Source organism: Eleutherodactylus coqui, chromosome 5, assembly GCF_035609145.1.
Source record: "Eleutherodactylus coqui strain aEleCoq1 chromosome 5, aEleCoq1.hap1, whole genome shotgun sequence".
NCBI lineage: Eukaryota > Metazoa > Chordata > Amphibia > Anura > Eleutherodactylidae > Eleutherodactylus > Eleutherodactylus coqui.
In genome coordinates this window covers 258,771,071-258,787,259 of record NC_089841.1, presented here as the reverse complement: position 1 = coordinate 258,787,259, position 16,189 = coordinate 258,771,071, and the positions used below count along the sequence as shown (strand labels likewise).

The 16,189-nt window shown below is 43.9% G+C and overlaps 1 protein-coding gene across 1 annotated transcript in view; it reads left to right on the top strand.

Annotated features, from left to right (window-relative positions):
• The first annotated feature begins 8,772 nt into the window (after positions 1 to 8,772).
• Positions 8,773 to 16,189, top strand: part of AMH (anti-Mullerian hormone) — a 42,868-nt gene continuing 35,451 nt past the window's right edge. The window contains exons 1-2 of the mRNA XM_066602046.1: positions 8,773 to 9,190; positions 9,422 to 9,591. Of these exons, the coding sequence (XP_066458143.1) occupies positions 8,773 to 9,190; positions 9,422 to 9,591 (588 nt within the window). The remainder of the gene's footprint in view (positions 9,191 to 9,421; positions 9,592 to 16,189) is intronic.

Below are 16,189 nucleotides of genomic sequence, written 5' to 3'. Positions count from 1 at the left end.
ACACACAGAACACTGTACACATACAATATATATATGCACATATATAGTGTATACAAAGAATACAGTTTACCACATAGAGTATATACATATAGGCAGGCTTATACATGCACACACAGGAATACATGTACCTCCCTGGTGCTTCATCCATCCACTGCCTTTACCAAGAAGGAGGGGAAGGGATGATCGGTGCCGGTGGTAAGTCTTCACATGTTCAAACTGAAACCTGTTGCTGTCATCGCCCCTAACCCCGCCCCCTCTTCTCCTCCTGGTAATTGTTTGCCACTTTCACTAATGAAGCGCTGCTCCCTGCTAAGCAGCAGCGTTTTTTCTTGCTGCCGCCGCTGCCTTGTTGGAGCCGCTCCCTTGAGCCACCAATGCACGCCAACACTGTGGTGGTGGGGGGGACCTGTGGGCCTCCACAGTTCAGGGGCCGGGTCGCAACCGCGACCCCTGCTTCCCCTATAAATACGCCAATGGAGAGAGGCCCCGGCCGAGGATAGGTAAGAGGGAGAACCAATAATCAATCAATAAAAGGGACAATGGTCAAATTTGCCAGCTAAGAGCACTATTTATGCTTTGCTGATCTAATCTTGGTGTTAAGTTTCCAATTCTCTGTTCCCTCCAGTTGTGGAATCTGGTGCTGAACTTGGGTGGGCATCCACGATGGAATGTCTATAGGAGGGATATCCAATTTCTTCCAGGCACTCTTAAGATCCTCTGGAGATCTAATACAAATTCGTTGTCCGCCTTTAAATGTGGCAAGTCCAAACGGAAAAAGCCACTTTTTATATTGCAGTGCTTCCATCAAGGGTTTAAGTATACGCCTTTTTGCCAGAGTACTAGGTGCAAGGTCCTAAAAAATTAATATTTTGTTGTCTTCAAGAAGGATATTTTGTGACTCTCTGTCCCTTTGAAGGATGGCCGAGGTGTCAAGAAAATTCAGTAGGCCACAGATTAAGTCCCTTGATGCGACCGACGGTGCAAGTTTTGGCCTTTCTTTGCGCTCAATTATAATTTGGTCAGTTCTCTCCTTCCCCAGCATGGATTGAAAGATTTATAAAGCAGAAGATTTGAGAGTTTCAGGCAATATGGATTTTGGAAGTTCTCTGAGTCGGATGATCCTCCTTCTGCTTCAATTTTCTTGGTCCTCCAACAGCAATATGACTTGAATGATTTGTTCTTGCTGAGCCAATAAATTGGATTGAAGTGCCGCATTATGATGTAGCAGATTCTGATGAGAATTTTCTAAGTCCTCCACTCTGTGGCCTATTTGTCTGATTACTGTTTTGATGTTAGTTAATTCTTTCTAAATAATTAATTAATTGATGTTAGTTAAAGGGGTTGTCCCGCGCCGAAACGGGTTTTTTTTTTTTTTAACCCCCCCCCCCCCCGTTCGGCGCGAGACAACCCCGATGCAGGGGTTAAAAAAACCACCCGCACAGCGCTTACCTGAATCCCGGCGGTCCGGCGTCTTCATACTCACCTGCTGAAGATGGCCGCCGGGATCCTCTGTCTTCATGGACCGCAGGGCTTCTGTGCGGTCCATTGCCGATTCCAGCCTCCTGATTGGCTGGAATCGGCACGTGACGGGGCGGAGCTACACGGAGCCCCATTCAGAAAAGAAGAAGACCCGGACTGCGCAAGCGCGGCTAATTTGGCCATCGGAGGGCGAAAATTAGTCGGCACCATGGAGACGAGGACGCCAGCAACGGAGCAGGTAAGTATAAAACTTCTTATAACTTCTGTATGGCTCATAATTAATGCACAATGTACATTACAAAGTGCATTAATATGGCCATACAGAAGTGTATAGACCCACTTGCTTTCGCGGGACAACCCCTTTAATTCTTTAGCGCAGTGCTAGTATGTTTTTGATGGAGTGCGAGATTGTTTTGTTCTAAGGTTGCTGATTGTACTCCACATCTGAATCTTCTGTATCACATTCTTATGCGCTGCGGGAGAACTGTGCTTCCTTATAAGAAACTAGAAGATATACCCGTGCGTTGCACGGCGATTTTATGAATAGCAGTCCTGGAATATACAAAGTGAGGCACAACAATGAACCCCGCACCGCACTGTTATGGAAGTCATCCAAAATAAAAAGCTGTTGCCCATAGCAACCAATTATAGCACATCTTTTGTTTTACCTCAGAAGTATAAGAAAGGAATGCTGAGCTGTGATTGGTTGCTGTTGGCAATAAAATTACAGGAGTAAAATAAAAGCTCCCCTGTGATTGGTTGTTATATATTATACAGCTGAGGTAACATGAAAGCTGCACTGTGATTGGTTATGTATTATACCGCTGAGGTAACAGGAAAGCTGCGCGGTGATTGGCTGCTTTATATTATACCGCTGAGGTAACATGAAAGCTGTGCTATGATTGGTTGCTCTATATTAAACCGTTGAGTTAACAGGAAAGCTGCGCTGCGATTCGTTGTTATATATTATACTGCTGAGGTAACATGAAAGCTGTGCTGTGATTGGTTGTTATATATTATACCACTGAGGTAACATGAAAGCTGCGCTGTGATTGGTTGCTATATATTATACTGCTGATGTAAAAGGAAAGCTGTGCTGTGATTGGTTGTTATATATTATACTGCTGAGGTAACATGAAAGCTGTGCTGTGATTGGTTGTTCTATATTATACCACTGATGTAAAAGGAAAGCTGCACTGTGATTGGTTGTTATATATTATACTGCTGAGGTAACATGAAAGCTGTGCTGTGATTGGTTGTTATATATTATACCACTGATGTAAAAGGAAAGCTGCACTGTGATTGGTTGCTATATATTATACTGCTGAGGTAACATGAAAGCTGTGCTGTGATTGGTTGCTGTAGGCAACAGCTTTTAACCCCATTGAGTGGCACGCCTAGAACATTTCCGGGACGAGCTCCACTGCCCATAGCGATATCGCCCAGGAGATTTCCGGGCTATGTTTCACTATGGGACCTGCAGAGCACAATGCTATAAGCTTATTACTAGAGATGAGCGAACACGTTCGGCTCCGCCCCTTTTTCGCCCGAACACCGAACTTTGCGAACACTTCAGTGTTCGGGCGAAAAAGTTCGGGGGCCGCCGTGGCAGCGCGGGGGGGTGCGGCGGGGAGTGGGGGGGGGAGGGAGAGAGAGAGGGCTCCCCCCTGTTCCCCGCTACTGCCGCCCGCGCCGCCGCGCATCTCCCCGCCCCCCGGCGGCACCCGGACACTTACGCGCGAACACTGCAGTGTTCGGCAAAGCCGGTGTCCGGGTGCGGATGTGTCCGTAACGGACACGTTCGCTCATCCCTACTTATTACCAATCTTCCGGCAACTTCCCGCTTCTTTTTTTAAACTCCTGCACTGCTTTATTTACTGGTTACCACCTTGTCAGAAGCCAGACGATGGTCCCTGTGGCAGGGAGAGCTGGTGTTTGGCTGTCAGAGGATAGCCAGGCACCACCTCTTACAGCAGAGATTGGAGAAATCCTCCGATCTCTGCTGTGTTAACCTTTACATGCCGCGACCACAGCATGTGAAGGGCTGTTACCATCTGACCCCCACAATGGGATCAGGGGGTCCTGATGGGTCTCTGTGGCACACGGAGGCTTGAATATAGCCTCTGGGTCTGCCAGCTGGCTATAATACTCAGACTCTGTTTGAATGTCATAGCCTGTCTAATACACTGCTATGCCTCAGCATACCAGAGTATTAGAATAATAATAATAAAAAATATATATTATGCAAGTCCCCTAAAGGACCAAAAATGTTAAAGTAAAATAAATAAATTTATATAAAAATAAACACGCCAAGACCCCACTTTTCTCCCATCAGGGTGGCTTCACACGATCGTGATTTTGTGCGTGCATACGAGCGCACAAATACACGCGTCTATTACAAGGAATGCATTCCCTTTGGTGTGTTCACATGTCCGTGCTTTACAGGTGTGCGCCTGCAAAGATAGGATATGCGTGCACAATAGGGAATGCACGCATTGTCTTGAATGGAGCCACGCCTGCTGCCGGCAGCTCCATTGAAGGCAATGATCTGCTGGCACCCCTGAATTGTTTTTCAGGGAAGAGATTTAAATATAAGCTCTTCCCTGAAAAACAAACATTTTAGTGTAAAAGAAAAAAGTTAATAAAAATATACTTACCTGCCGTGTCCCCCACGGGGTTTTAGAATTCCTTTGTTGCATCTGTCACAGATGTGGCAGGTGCAGCAGGATATCTTCATCCCCGCGGGGGACACGGCAGCGGCAGACAGATAAGTATTTATTTATTTTTTTCCACTAAAATGTTTGTTTTTCAGGGAAGAGCTTATATTTAAAGCTCTTTCCTGAAAAATAATTACAGGATGTCGGCAGACCATTGTCTTCAGTGGAGCTGCCGGCAGTAGCCGCGGCTCCATTGAAGACAATGCGCAGACCTGCATACACGAATGTTTTTGCGCGTACAGGGGTGCGCACATATGTACACAACTATGTACGTACTAAAACACGCTCGTATGAAGCCCGTATGAAAAAAAAAACGGCATTCCACCATCTTTCAGTGCGTTTTGTTTCTACGGCGCACAAACTGCAACAAAATGGCATGAAAACTTTAATCTATGGGTCAGTATGATTACTACAATACTAAACTTATATATCGTATATACTCGAGTATTAGCCGACCCGAGTATAAGCCGAGACAATAAATTTCACCACAGAAAACTGGGAAAACTTATTGACTCGAGTACAAGTCGAGCTATACTCAAGTATATACTAGGTAAAAAAAAAACCTCCATACTCACCTCCCAGCTGGCGTCTGTGTCTGTGCGACAAGCTGCTTGAACTCTCCCTGCTGTCATCCACCGCCGTCCTCTCTGCTTGGCTCTGTCAGTGCTGTGTAACTAAGCGCTGTGATTGGATTGAGCGCCAGCCAATCACAGCTGCCGTTAGATCCAATCACAGCGCTTACTTACACTCATTGGCAGCATGGGATTTGAAAGCCGAGCAGGGAGATGACAGCGGGGAGAATCCTAGACCAGCTTGATTGGCTGTGAATGATCAAGCACCAGCTGTGATTGGCTGACCCTCGATCCAATCACACCACTTACTTACACAGCGCTGACTGCGGGGGATGACAGAGCCGAGCAAAGAGGACGGCGTGGGATGACAGCGGAGAGAATTCATGCAGCCTGCCGCACCACCACCGGAGACACAGCCGCCGTCTGGAAAGTGAGTATGAAGGTTTTTTTAAGCCTTCCCTGACTTGAGTATAAGCCAAGGGGGGCTTTTTCAGCACAAAAAAATGTGCTGAAAAACTAGGCTTATACTCGAGTATATACAGTAGTTTTTGTTTTTTTTTGCCATACTACTTGTGTTTTTTTTCAGACATTTAATTTTTTTAAATTATTTTCTGCCTCCATCTTTTGTACGCAATAACTTTTTTATTTTTTTCCGTCGACTTAGTTGAGCAAGGGCTCGTTTTTTGCGGGATGTCTTGTTGTTTTCGTTAGTACCAATTCGTTTCACATACGACTTCTTGATCGCTACTTATTGCATTTTTTCTGGGAGACAGGGTGACTGAAAGTGCATTTCTGGGGTTTTTTCTTTTCTTTCTCGGACGATGTTCACCGTGGGGGTAAATAATGTGTTACTTTGATAGATTGGACTTTTACGGACGCAGCGATACCAAATATGTATTTTTGTTTTATGGTTTAGATTTTTTTATTATAGATATGGCAAAAAGGGGGGTGATTTGAACTTTTATTACTTTTTTTTTTTAATAATTTTTTTAAAATTATTTTATTAATAAAACTTTATTGATCTTATATGCACTTTTTTAAGCCCCGGGGGACCACAACTAGCGATACTTTGATCCCTCCTGCAATTTGACAGGCAGTCTATCAAGCCATCCCCATGGGGACGGCTTGACGGGCAGTCTGCTAAGGCAGCCCTGGGGCCTTTCAGAAGGTTCCTAGCTGCCATGACACCCACACGGCTTCCTGTGATTTCACGCAGGGGGCCCGTATGGGACCCCCGAACATTGTTCGGGGGATTTAAATTGACAGCAGTATTTAAAGGGTTAATAGCTGCAATCGGCCTGGAGCAGGAAGGGGGTAAACTGATGAGGTAAAATAAAAGCTGTGGTATGATTGGTTTTTAGATATTATACTGTTGAAGTAATATGAAAGCTGTGCTGTGATTGGTTGCTATGGGCAACAGCTTTTATTTCTCTTACTGCTGAGGTAACATGAAAGCTGCGCTGTGATTGGTTGTTATATATTATAACGCTGAGGTAACATTGAAAGCTGTGCTGATCGGTTGTTATATATTATTGGTTGCTATGGGTAACAGTTTTCAATCCTCGGTTGCCCCATGCATTCCTGTCTGGGGACAGATCATGTCCTGAAGAACACATGGTCAGCGCTCAGCCTGACCTTCTAGTAGGAATTACTTGTTGGAAATAGCCAGGAATACCAAATCGTGTGGGTAGAATCCATTGGTGAGCGCTAATTTGGGGGCTGCTGCATGAAAATTCAAGGTAAGACAAAAATATGTAAATAAGGTTGCCGAGACAACAACATTTCTGAATTTTTTTAGCCTATAACCTTCTGCGGATGGAGATTATATTGTGCGCAAAATGTCATGTCAATCTGTCGTACCGTTTGTGTGTGACGCTCCAACAAACAGACAAACCATGACAAATATATAGAAGATTTATCCATATCCGACTGTCTTTTGCCCGCTTTGGGGTGTTGGTGGTGTCCCTGTCTCTATCCCTGCCGGCCTTCCCCATTCTGCCTCTGGTTCACATGCTGTAATGTGCTGAAGGCTGAGGTTCGCCCACTTACATTTTTTCACAGTTTTCCAGGTTTTAAACGTTGATGGCCATCTATATAGTGAGAGTGGACGCCTGGCGCCCTGCAGATCACCGGTTTGAAGGGTTGCAACGCTTGTGTGGGCCCCGCGGCCCCTTCCATGTTTCCATCTGGTTACGATCTTGTTCATACTCAGAAGGCTGTACCTTTTATAGTTCCCAGGTACTCCAGTGATGTCCTATTCACTTCAATGGGACACGGCTGCAGTACGCAAAACAGCCACTCTGAAAAGTACAGCGGTCTGAGTATAAGCTGGATGGTAATCAGACGTCAACATGGAAGCAGCCTCACTCACAAGATAACGCATCACAATTTATACAGGTGTGGCAGTTCCCATACAGGTGTGGGTGTTCCCATATAGGTGCAAGCATTCCCATACAGGTGCGGGCTTTCCCATATAGGTGCGGACACTCTCATACAGATACAGGCATTCCCATTCAACAGGTGTGGACATTCCCATGCAGGTGCGGGCGCTCCCACGCAGGTGCGGGTGTTACCATACAGGTGCACATGCTCCCATACCGGTGTGGGCGTTCCAAGCCGTCACCTGAGGTAACGCCTGGATTTTTCGCAGATGGTGGGAAGGTGACGACATGTTGGTTGTATCATGTCCTTTGTACCCATATATGTTTTGTGATTGAGTTATATGGCTATGCTCTTTATGAGCTGAAATGCGTAAGCTTTGCCTTTAACTATGTGCACATTCTTCAATAAAGGAAATGCCATTTTTTACGGTGCTGGAGTTTACCTTTTTGTTTTTACTGCACTGGACGCAATAATAATGACAGAATGTTTTAAGTATCCTGACATCATAACACAAAATGTATATGAATTTTTATCTTAAATGTACCCTAAAAAAATTTGATAACTCATCCCAAAAAATTGTATATTCATTATGTATAACCTGCATTAAAAAAAAAAGTGTCTAAGAGCTCATACACGTCCATGGAACCTGTACAGTGGCACCCTAGTCACTGAGGGGGCGTACTATGGAACTGTAGCCCCTCCATAGGGCTCCGTCTACTCCCCCAGGAGTAAGGAAACCGCTGATGTACCCCTATAGTTTCTTGCTACATTTTTTAAGGCAGCATCCATAATTGTACGGATGGGATCTGCTGGAGGTTCTGGTCGGTGTAGGCGTATTGATTGAATCAGCTGTATATGTGCGCATCAAGGATTAATAACTCAATTTAAAGAAATGCAGTGCTGATGCTCATATAATTAGATATAATTAGTTGTTCAGATAGATTTATTCTAATGATTAACAGGACAGAACTGATAGTACTGAAGACTGCTTGAAATTAACATTTTTTTCCTTTGTGGGCAGAAAAAAATCTCCTACTGGATTTTTTGATAAGTAGGTTCCTTTAGTTCTAAGCTTTTGTCTAAAGAACAATATATGAGGATACAAGTGATATATTAATGGCTACAATTAGTCTCTGATTGCAGAGTAGACAGGGGCTTCTTACATATCTCCCCTCCTGTAATCACCATTTATACCCTGCTTGACCCCTTTTTGGCATTCAAACATTAAAATATGAAGCGCCTTCAAGAGAGGCCTTGTTATCTGGAACACGCTCAAGGACGCGGTACAGGAGATTCTTTCACAGAAGCCGCTGTCTAAAAATACTCCGCTAGGGATCCCATCTGTAGTAAAGAAAATACACACATGGGAGAATCTGTTTGGGAATATCCATCCCACAGGTTCTTCAAGGTTTAAGCTTCGGCCAAAACAAGAGAGCTTGCCTCCCTTTGTATAGTTGCTGGCAGCTTACACTTCTCCAGGGTCGCCAGTCCCAACTGAGCCGCCTGATTGGAAAGTGGTCTTTTAGAAAGATGCCTCAGACCCGGGACACATTCAAGGAAACAGGCTTTAAATAGTGTCGCCACTCCGGAGTTTTTTACTTTCTACCTACTTACAAACAATGATGGGGATTTTTCTAATTTGTTTGAGTTTTCTCCTCCCGTTTCTTTGCGAGACTCTGCCGAGCAACGTTAATAAGAGGGAACGAGAAAGCACACACCTGGGCAAGGAGAGACGTCTGGCCTCGGTGGAAGATGTGCCGCATGGAGGTCATGCTAAGGATTCATCACTGGATTTTCAGGGATCAGGGTGTGGAGGAAATGTGGGCGCTGGATGGGGTAACCTGGAGAGCCATGGATTTCTCAGAGAGTATGAGACTGGTTTCCTGGATAAAATGAAACAGAAGCCATTGGAAGATCTTGCATTATTTGGGATGTGCCCGGAGGAGGGAAAGGCTGACAATAAGGGAGCTATAAAAGAACTTGCAAGATTCATTGCAAAGCCTGAAGGAAAGCAGCTTGTTGTCCTTCATCTTCAAAAAGGTGAGTTTACTTTAAGGACCTCACTGAGCTGATTGACAGTACTTACCAAATTCCAGAATAATCCCTAGCAATGCTTCCGTGAAGTTCATCAGTGGGTCTATCATTGTACCTACGTCTTCTCCAGCTTGTAGTGATGCTTCCATAGCACTATGGCTTGCATCAAGCACACTTGTATTCTTCAGCCTCACGTTGCTACTGGTGTTAACATACATGCTTTTGTCTGATCTATAGTAGACTGGGAGATTGGCAGCAGCTTCCAATTTCGAGGAACGGTGAGGCAACATATTACCCCGCTTCTTCAGCACTTGCATCTACTCATAGCTGTGTTTTATCCTGATACACACAATCTCACGATGGGATCAAAGGTCATGATATCAGGTGAAGCCGTCCCAGAAAGCCAGGTAAGTCACTTACTGAATAGTCACCAGGAGAACTTGTTAAATTGTGACTGTAAGGCTGGGTTCACACAGGACGGATTTCCAGCGGATTTCTCGCAGATTGGCAGCACTGAAAGATCGCGAGAATTCCGCTGGAAAGGCGCAGCTGCAGGCTTTGAAGCCACTTCATTGCCTGCATTTCTGCTGTGGCCATCTTTGCGCATAGAGAGAAGAGAGGCCGCTGCGGGGGAAAAAAAAGAATTGACATGCTGCGTCTTTGTTTTCACCGCCGCATGGCCGTTTCCGCATGGCTTGGTCGTAGCGTGTGGACGAGATTTTTGCTAATTCTTTTCCACTTTGCTAGCTAATCCCGGGATTAGGAGCCGCGTGTGGAATTGCCGTACAATCCGCACGGAAATTCCGCATTAATTCCGTCCCGTGTGAAGCCAGCCCAATGCTTTGTGTAGGATGTTATATGCACAACGGGATTTGAGGCCTCCATTCCCTTCTGTATTTTCCTTCCAAATTAAAAAAGAGATCTCAAGGTTTTCTTCATCCTTTGGAGATCTAATTCTATTTTTGATTTTTAAAAAAGAGGAATTGGAACCTAAAATATACTTAAAAGGAGCTGGCTGGGGGAAACATGCTGTCCAATGTGCCGGCGTGATGTTCTAGAGCCACAAGAGCTGGGTGGATGGATATATAGTTTATGGGGAAGATTCAGTAAATCTTGGTACTTGTATAGCGCCAACTTATTCCGCAGCGCTTTCAGGTAATTATTACTTATTACCCCCCCCCCCAAGCTGGGTTCTCATTTTACCGAACTCGGAAGGATGGAAGGCTGAGTAGACCTTGAGCCAGCTACATGAAACATGCGGGGATCGAACTTGCTTACACTCTGCGCCACACGAGGCTCAGTAGAACTTGTGTTTTATGATATCTGCTCATTGTGAGCTGAACAGTTTAGTGGGTGGAGCTATTAGTGATTGACAACTATTTTTGTTTACACTCCATTGGGTGGAGCTATTGGTGATGGACAGCTATCTGTGTATGTACAGTCCAGTGGGTGGAGCTATCAGTGATTGCCAACTATCTGTGTATGTACAGTCCAGTGGGCGGAGCTATCAGTGATGGACAGCTCTCTGTGTATGTACAGTCCAGTGGGCAGAGCTATCAGTAATTGACAGCTCTCTGTGTATGCCAGTACATACAGGGGCAGCTCTATAACATTATGGCAGCAGCTTGGACAGTGTTCAAGCCAACAGGCCCCTTTAAAGTCTGAGAACTGCAATAGCAATGTATTTAAATGGTTCTACAAATTAAAAACCTATCTAGTAAGGATACAACACTTTTAAGGTGAAGCTAGCATATATGTTGGCCTATCTGAGAACAGCATGGAGTCTTAGAAGCTGAGCTCGCTGATATGCAGGTATATCACATATATAAAATAAAGAAAAAAGGAAAAAAAAGAGCTCACCTTTGCTGGGAAGACAAAGACACACTTTTCCTTGTCAGATCGTCCCGCCCAGTCGTCGTGTCTTCATAAGAATAAATCCTAGAGAACGGGACTCCATTAACTTGAACAAAGTGTCCTGCTTTGTCAGATTAATGTGCTATAAAATACAGAGGATGCGCTTCGAGCCCTTTAATGGGTTCTTGATCACCTCAATGTTCATTCCATACACTTCCGTTTATATAGACTAGACATATCCATTAAAAACACCTGAATTTTAACCCTATGAGCGCTTTCTGCATATGCTATTGGAAAATGCTGTGTCCCTATAAACAAGGAAAATGCCGTATCTATCTATATATATAAAGCTGAAAGCCCTCACTGACTCACTGACTGACTGACTGACTGCCTCACTGACTGACTCGCCAAAAGTTCTCCAACTTCCCAATGTCGTAGAAACATGAAACTTGGCGCAAGCATAGATTATCTCCAAAATAGGAAAATAAATTGGGTCCCAACTCGATTATTCAATTCTAGCGCAAAAGAATTGGCGTCGAAATTTAACGTACATAATCTAAATCACTCACTTCCCAATGTCATAGAAACGTGAAATTTGGCAGGAGCATTGATTATGTCATAAATAGGAAAAGCTAATGGGTCCCAACTCGATTATTAAATTCTATGCGCAAAAGAATTAGCTTCCAAATTTTACGTGCGGAATGTAATTTTCTCACTTTCTGGTGTCATAGAAACGGGAAATTTGGCACGAGCATTGATTATGTCATAAGTAGGAAAAGCTAATGGGTCCCAACTCGATTATTCAATTCTATGCGCAAAAGAATTAGCGTCCAAATTTTACGTGCGGAATGTAATTTTCTCACTTTCCGGTGTCATAGAAACGGGAAATTTGCCACGAGCATTGATTATGTCATAAATAGGAAAAGCGAATGGGTCCCAACTCGATTATTCAATTCTAGCGCAAAAGAATTGGCGTCGAAATTTTACGTGCGGAATGTAATTTTCTCACTTTCCGGTGTCATAGAAATGGGAAATTTGGCACGAGCATTGATTATGTCATAAATAGGAAAAGCAAATGGGTCCCAACTCGATTATTCAATTCTACCGCAAATGAATTGGCGTCGAAATTTTACGTACGGAATGTAATTTTCTAACTTTCCGTTGTCATAGAAACAGGAAATTTGGCACGAGCATTGATTGTCATAAGTAGGAAAAGCTAATGGGTCCCAACTCGATTATTCAATTCTATGCGCAAAAGAATTAGCGTCCAAATTTTACGTGCAGAATGTAATTTTCTCACTTTCCGGTGTCATAGAAACGGGAAATTTGGCACGAGCATTGATTATGTCATAAATAGGAAAAGCTAATGGGTCCCAACTCCATTATTCAAGTTCCTTTTAATATAATATTTATTAAAAGTTATATTTTAGTTCTTTTTTTGAACCCTACAGTGAATAGTTTGTACTTATCATCTGGTGTTCGTCCTGCTTCAGTGATTTTTTTTTTCCAGATAAATACCAGTACCAAATTAACTCGGGCGAAGCCGGGTATATCAGCTAGTCTATATATATAAAGCTGAAAGCCCTCACTGACTGACTCACTGACTGACTCACTGACTGACTCACTGACTGACTCACTGACTCACTGACTGACTCACTGACTGACTCACTGACTGACTCGCCAAAAGTTCTCCAACTTCCCAATGTCGTAGAAACATGTTTGGCGCAAGCATAGATTATCTCCAAAATAGGAAAAGAAATTGGGTCCCAACTCGATTATTCAACTCTAGCGCAAAAGAATTGGCGTCGAAATTTAACGTACATAATCTAAATCACTCACTTCCCAATGTCATAGAAACGGGAAATTTGGCACGAGCATTGATTATCTCATAAATAGGAAAAGTTAATGGGTCCCAACTCGATTATTCAATTCTATGCGCAAAAGAATTGACGTCAAAATTTTACGTACATAATCTAAATCTCTCACTTCCCAATGTCATAGAAACGTGACATTTGGCAGGAGCATTGATTATGTCATAAATAGGAAAAGTGAATGGATCCCAACTCGATTATTCAATTCTATGCGCAAAAGAATTAGCTTCCAAATTTTACGTGCGGAATGTAATTTTCTCACTTTCCGGTGTCATAGAAACGTGAAATTTGGCACGAGCATTGATTATGTCATAAATAGGAAAAGCTAATGGGTCCCAACTCAATTATTCAATTCTAGGCACAAAAGAATTAGCGTTCAAATTTTACGTACGGAATCTAATTTTCTCACATTCCGGTGTCATAGAAACGGGAAATTTCGCACGAGCATTGATTATGTCATAAATAGGAAAAGCTAATGGGTCCCAACTCCATTATTCAATTCTATGCGCAAAAGATTTAGCGTCCAAATTTTACGTGCGGAATGTAATTTTCTAACTTTCCGTTGTCATAGAAACGGGAAATTTGGCACGAGCATTGATTATGTCATAAATAGGAAAAGCTAATGGGTCCCAACTCGATTATTCAATTCTATGCACAAAAGAATTAGCGTCCAAATTTTACGTGCGGAATGTAATTTTCTCACTTTCCGGTGTCATAGAAACGGGAAATTTGGCACGAGCATTGATTATGTCATAAATAGGAAAAGCTAATGGGTCCCAACTCGATTATTCAATTCTAAGCGCAAAAGAATTGGCGTCAAAATTTTACATACATAAACTAAATCTCTCACTTCCCAGTGTCATAGAAACGGGAAATTTGGCAGGAGCATTGATTATGTCATAAATAGGAAAAGCGAATGGGTCCCAACTTGATTATTCAATTCTAGCGCAAAACAATTAGCGTCCAAATTTTACGTGCGGAATGTAATTTTCTCACTTTCCGGTGTCATAGAAACGGGAAATTTGGCACGAGCATTGATTGTTATAAGTAGGAAAAGCGAATGGGTCCCAACTTGATTATTCAATTCTATGCGCAAAAGAATTAGCGTCCAAATTTTACGTGCGGAATGTAATTTTCTCACTTTCCGGTGTCATAGAAACGGGAAATTTGGCACGAGCATTGATTGTTATAAGTAGGAAAAGCTAATGGGTCCCAACTCCATTATTCAATTCTATGCGCAAAAGATTTAGCGTCCAAATTTTACGTGCGGAATGTCATTTTCCCACTTTCCGGTGTCATAGAAACGGGAAATTTGGCACGAGCATTGATTATGTCATAAATAGGAAAAGCGAATGGGTCCCAACTCGATTATTCAATTCTAGCGCAAATGAATTGGCGTCGAAATTTTACGTACGGAATGTAATTTTCTAACTTTCCGTTGTCATAGAAACAGGAAATTTGGCACGAGGATTGATTATGTCATAAGTAGGAAAAGCTCCTTTTAATATAATATTTATTAAAAGTTATATTTTAGTTCTTTTTTCGAACCCTACAGTGAATAGTTTGTACTAGAGATGAGCGAACACCAAAATGTTCGGGTGCTCGTTATTCGGAACGAACTTCCCGCGATGCTCGAGGGTTCGTTTCGAACAACGAACCCCATTGAAGTCAATGGGCGACCAGAGCATTTTTGTATTTCGCCGATGCTCGCTAAGGTTTTCATGTGTGAAAATCTGGGCAATTCAACAAAGTGATGGGAACGACACAGCAACGGATAGGGCAGGCGAGGGGCTACATGTTGGGCTGCATCTCAAGTTCACAGGTCCCACTATTAAGCCACAATACCGGCAAGAGTGGGCCCCCCCCCCTCCCAACAACTTTTACTTCTGAAAAGCCCTCATTAGCATGGCATACCTTTGCTAAGCACCACACTACCTCCAACAAAGCACAATCACTGCCTGCATGACACTCCACTGACACTTCTCCTGGGTTACATGCTGCCCAACCGCCCCCCCTCCCCCCCCACAGCGCACACCAAAGTGTCCCTGGGCAGCCTTCAGCTGCCCTCATGCCACACCACGCTCATGTCTATTTAGAATTGCGTCTGCCATGACGAGGGACCGCAGGCACACACTGCAGAGGTTGGCACGGCTAGGCAGCGACCCTCTTTAAAAGTGGCGGAGCGATAGCCCACAATGCTGTACAGAAGCAATGAGAAATAGAATCCTGTGCCACCGCCATCAGGAGCTGCACACGTGGGCATAGCAATGGGGAACCTATGTGCCACACACTATTCATTCTGTCAAGGTGTCTGCATGCCCCAGTCAGACCGGGCTTTTTAATTCATAGACACAGGCAGGTACAACTCCCTATTGTGAAGTCCCTGTCGACCCACAGCATGGGTGGCTCCCTGGAACCCACCGGCGGTACACAGAAATATCCCATTGCATTGCCCAACACAGCTGAGGTAGTAATGTTGTGTGTAATACAGGTGGGCTTCGACCCACACTGCATGCCCCAGTCAGACTGTGGTTCTTTAGAAGTGTACAGATGTATTAAAAACTCCGTGTGCACCTACAGCATGGGTGGCTCCCTGGAACCCACCGGCGGTACATAAAAATATCCCATTGCATTGCCCAACACAGCTGAGGTAACGTCAGCTGTAATGCAGGTGGGCTAAAAATTAATTTGATTACACTGTAGGCGAGGGCCCACAAAAATTGCTGTATCAACAGTACTAATGTACATCCCAAAAATTGGCCATGGCCAGCCAAGAGGGCAGGTGAAACCCATTAATCGCTTTGGTTAATGTGGCTTAAGTGGTAACTAGGCCTGGAGGCAGCCCAGTGTAACGAAAAATTGGTTCAAGTTAAAGTTCCAATGCTTTTAAGCGCATTGAAACTTATAAAAATTGTTCTGAAAAATTATTTGAGTGAGCCTTGTGGCCCTAAGAAAAATTGCCCGTTCAGCGTGATTACGTGAGGTTTCAGGAGGAGGAGCAGGAGGAGGAGGAATATTAGACACAGATTGATGAAGCAGAAATGTCCCCGTTTTGGATGGTGAGAGAGAACGTAGCTTCCATCCGCGGGTGCAGCCTACGTATTGTTTAGGTATCGCTGCTGTCCGCTGGTGGAGAACAGAAGTCTGGGGAAATCCAGCCTTTGTTCATCTTGATGAGTGTTAGCCTGTCGGCACTGTCGGTTGACAGGCGGGTACGCTTATCCGTGATGATTCCCCCAGCCGCACTAAACACCCTCTCCGACAAGACGCTAGCCGCAGG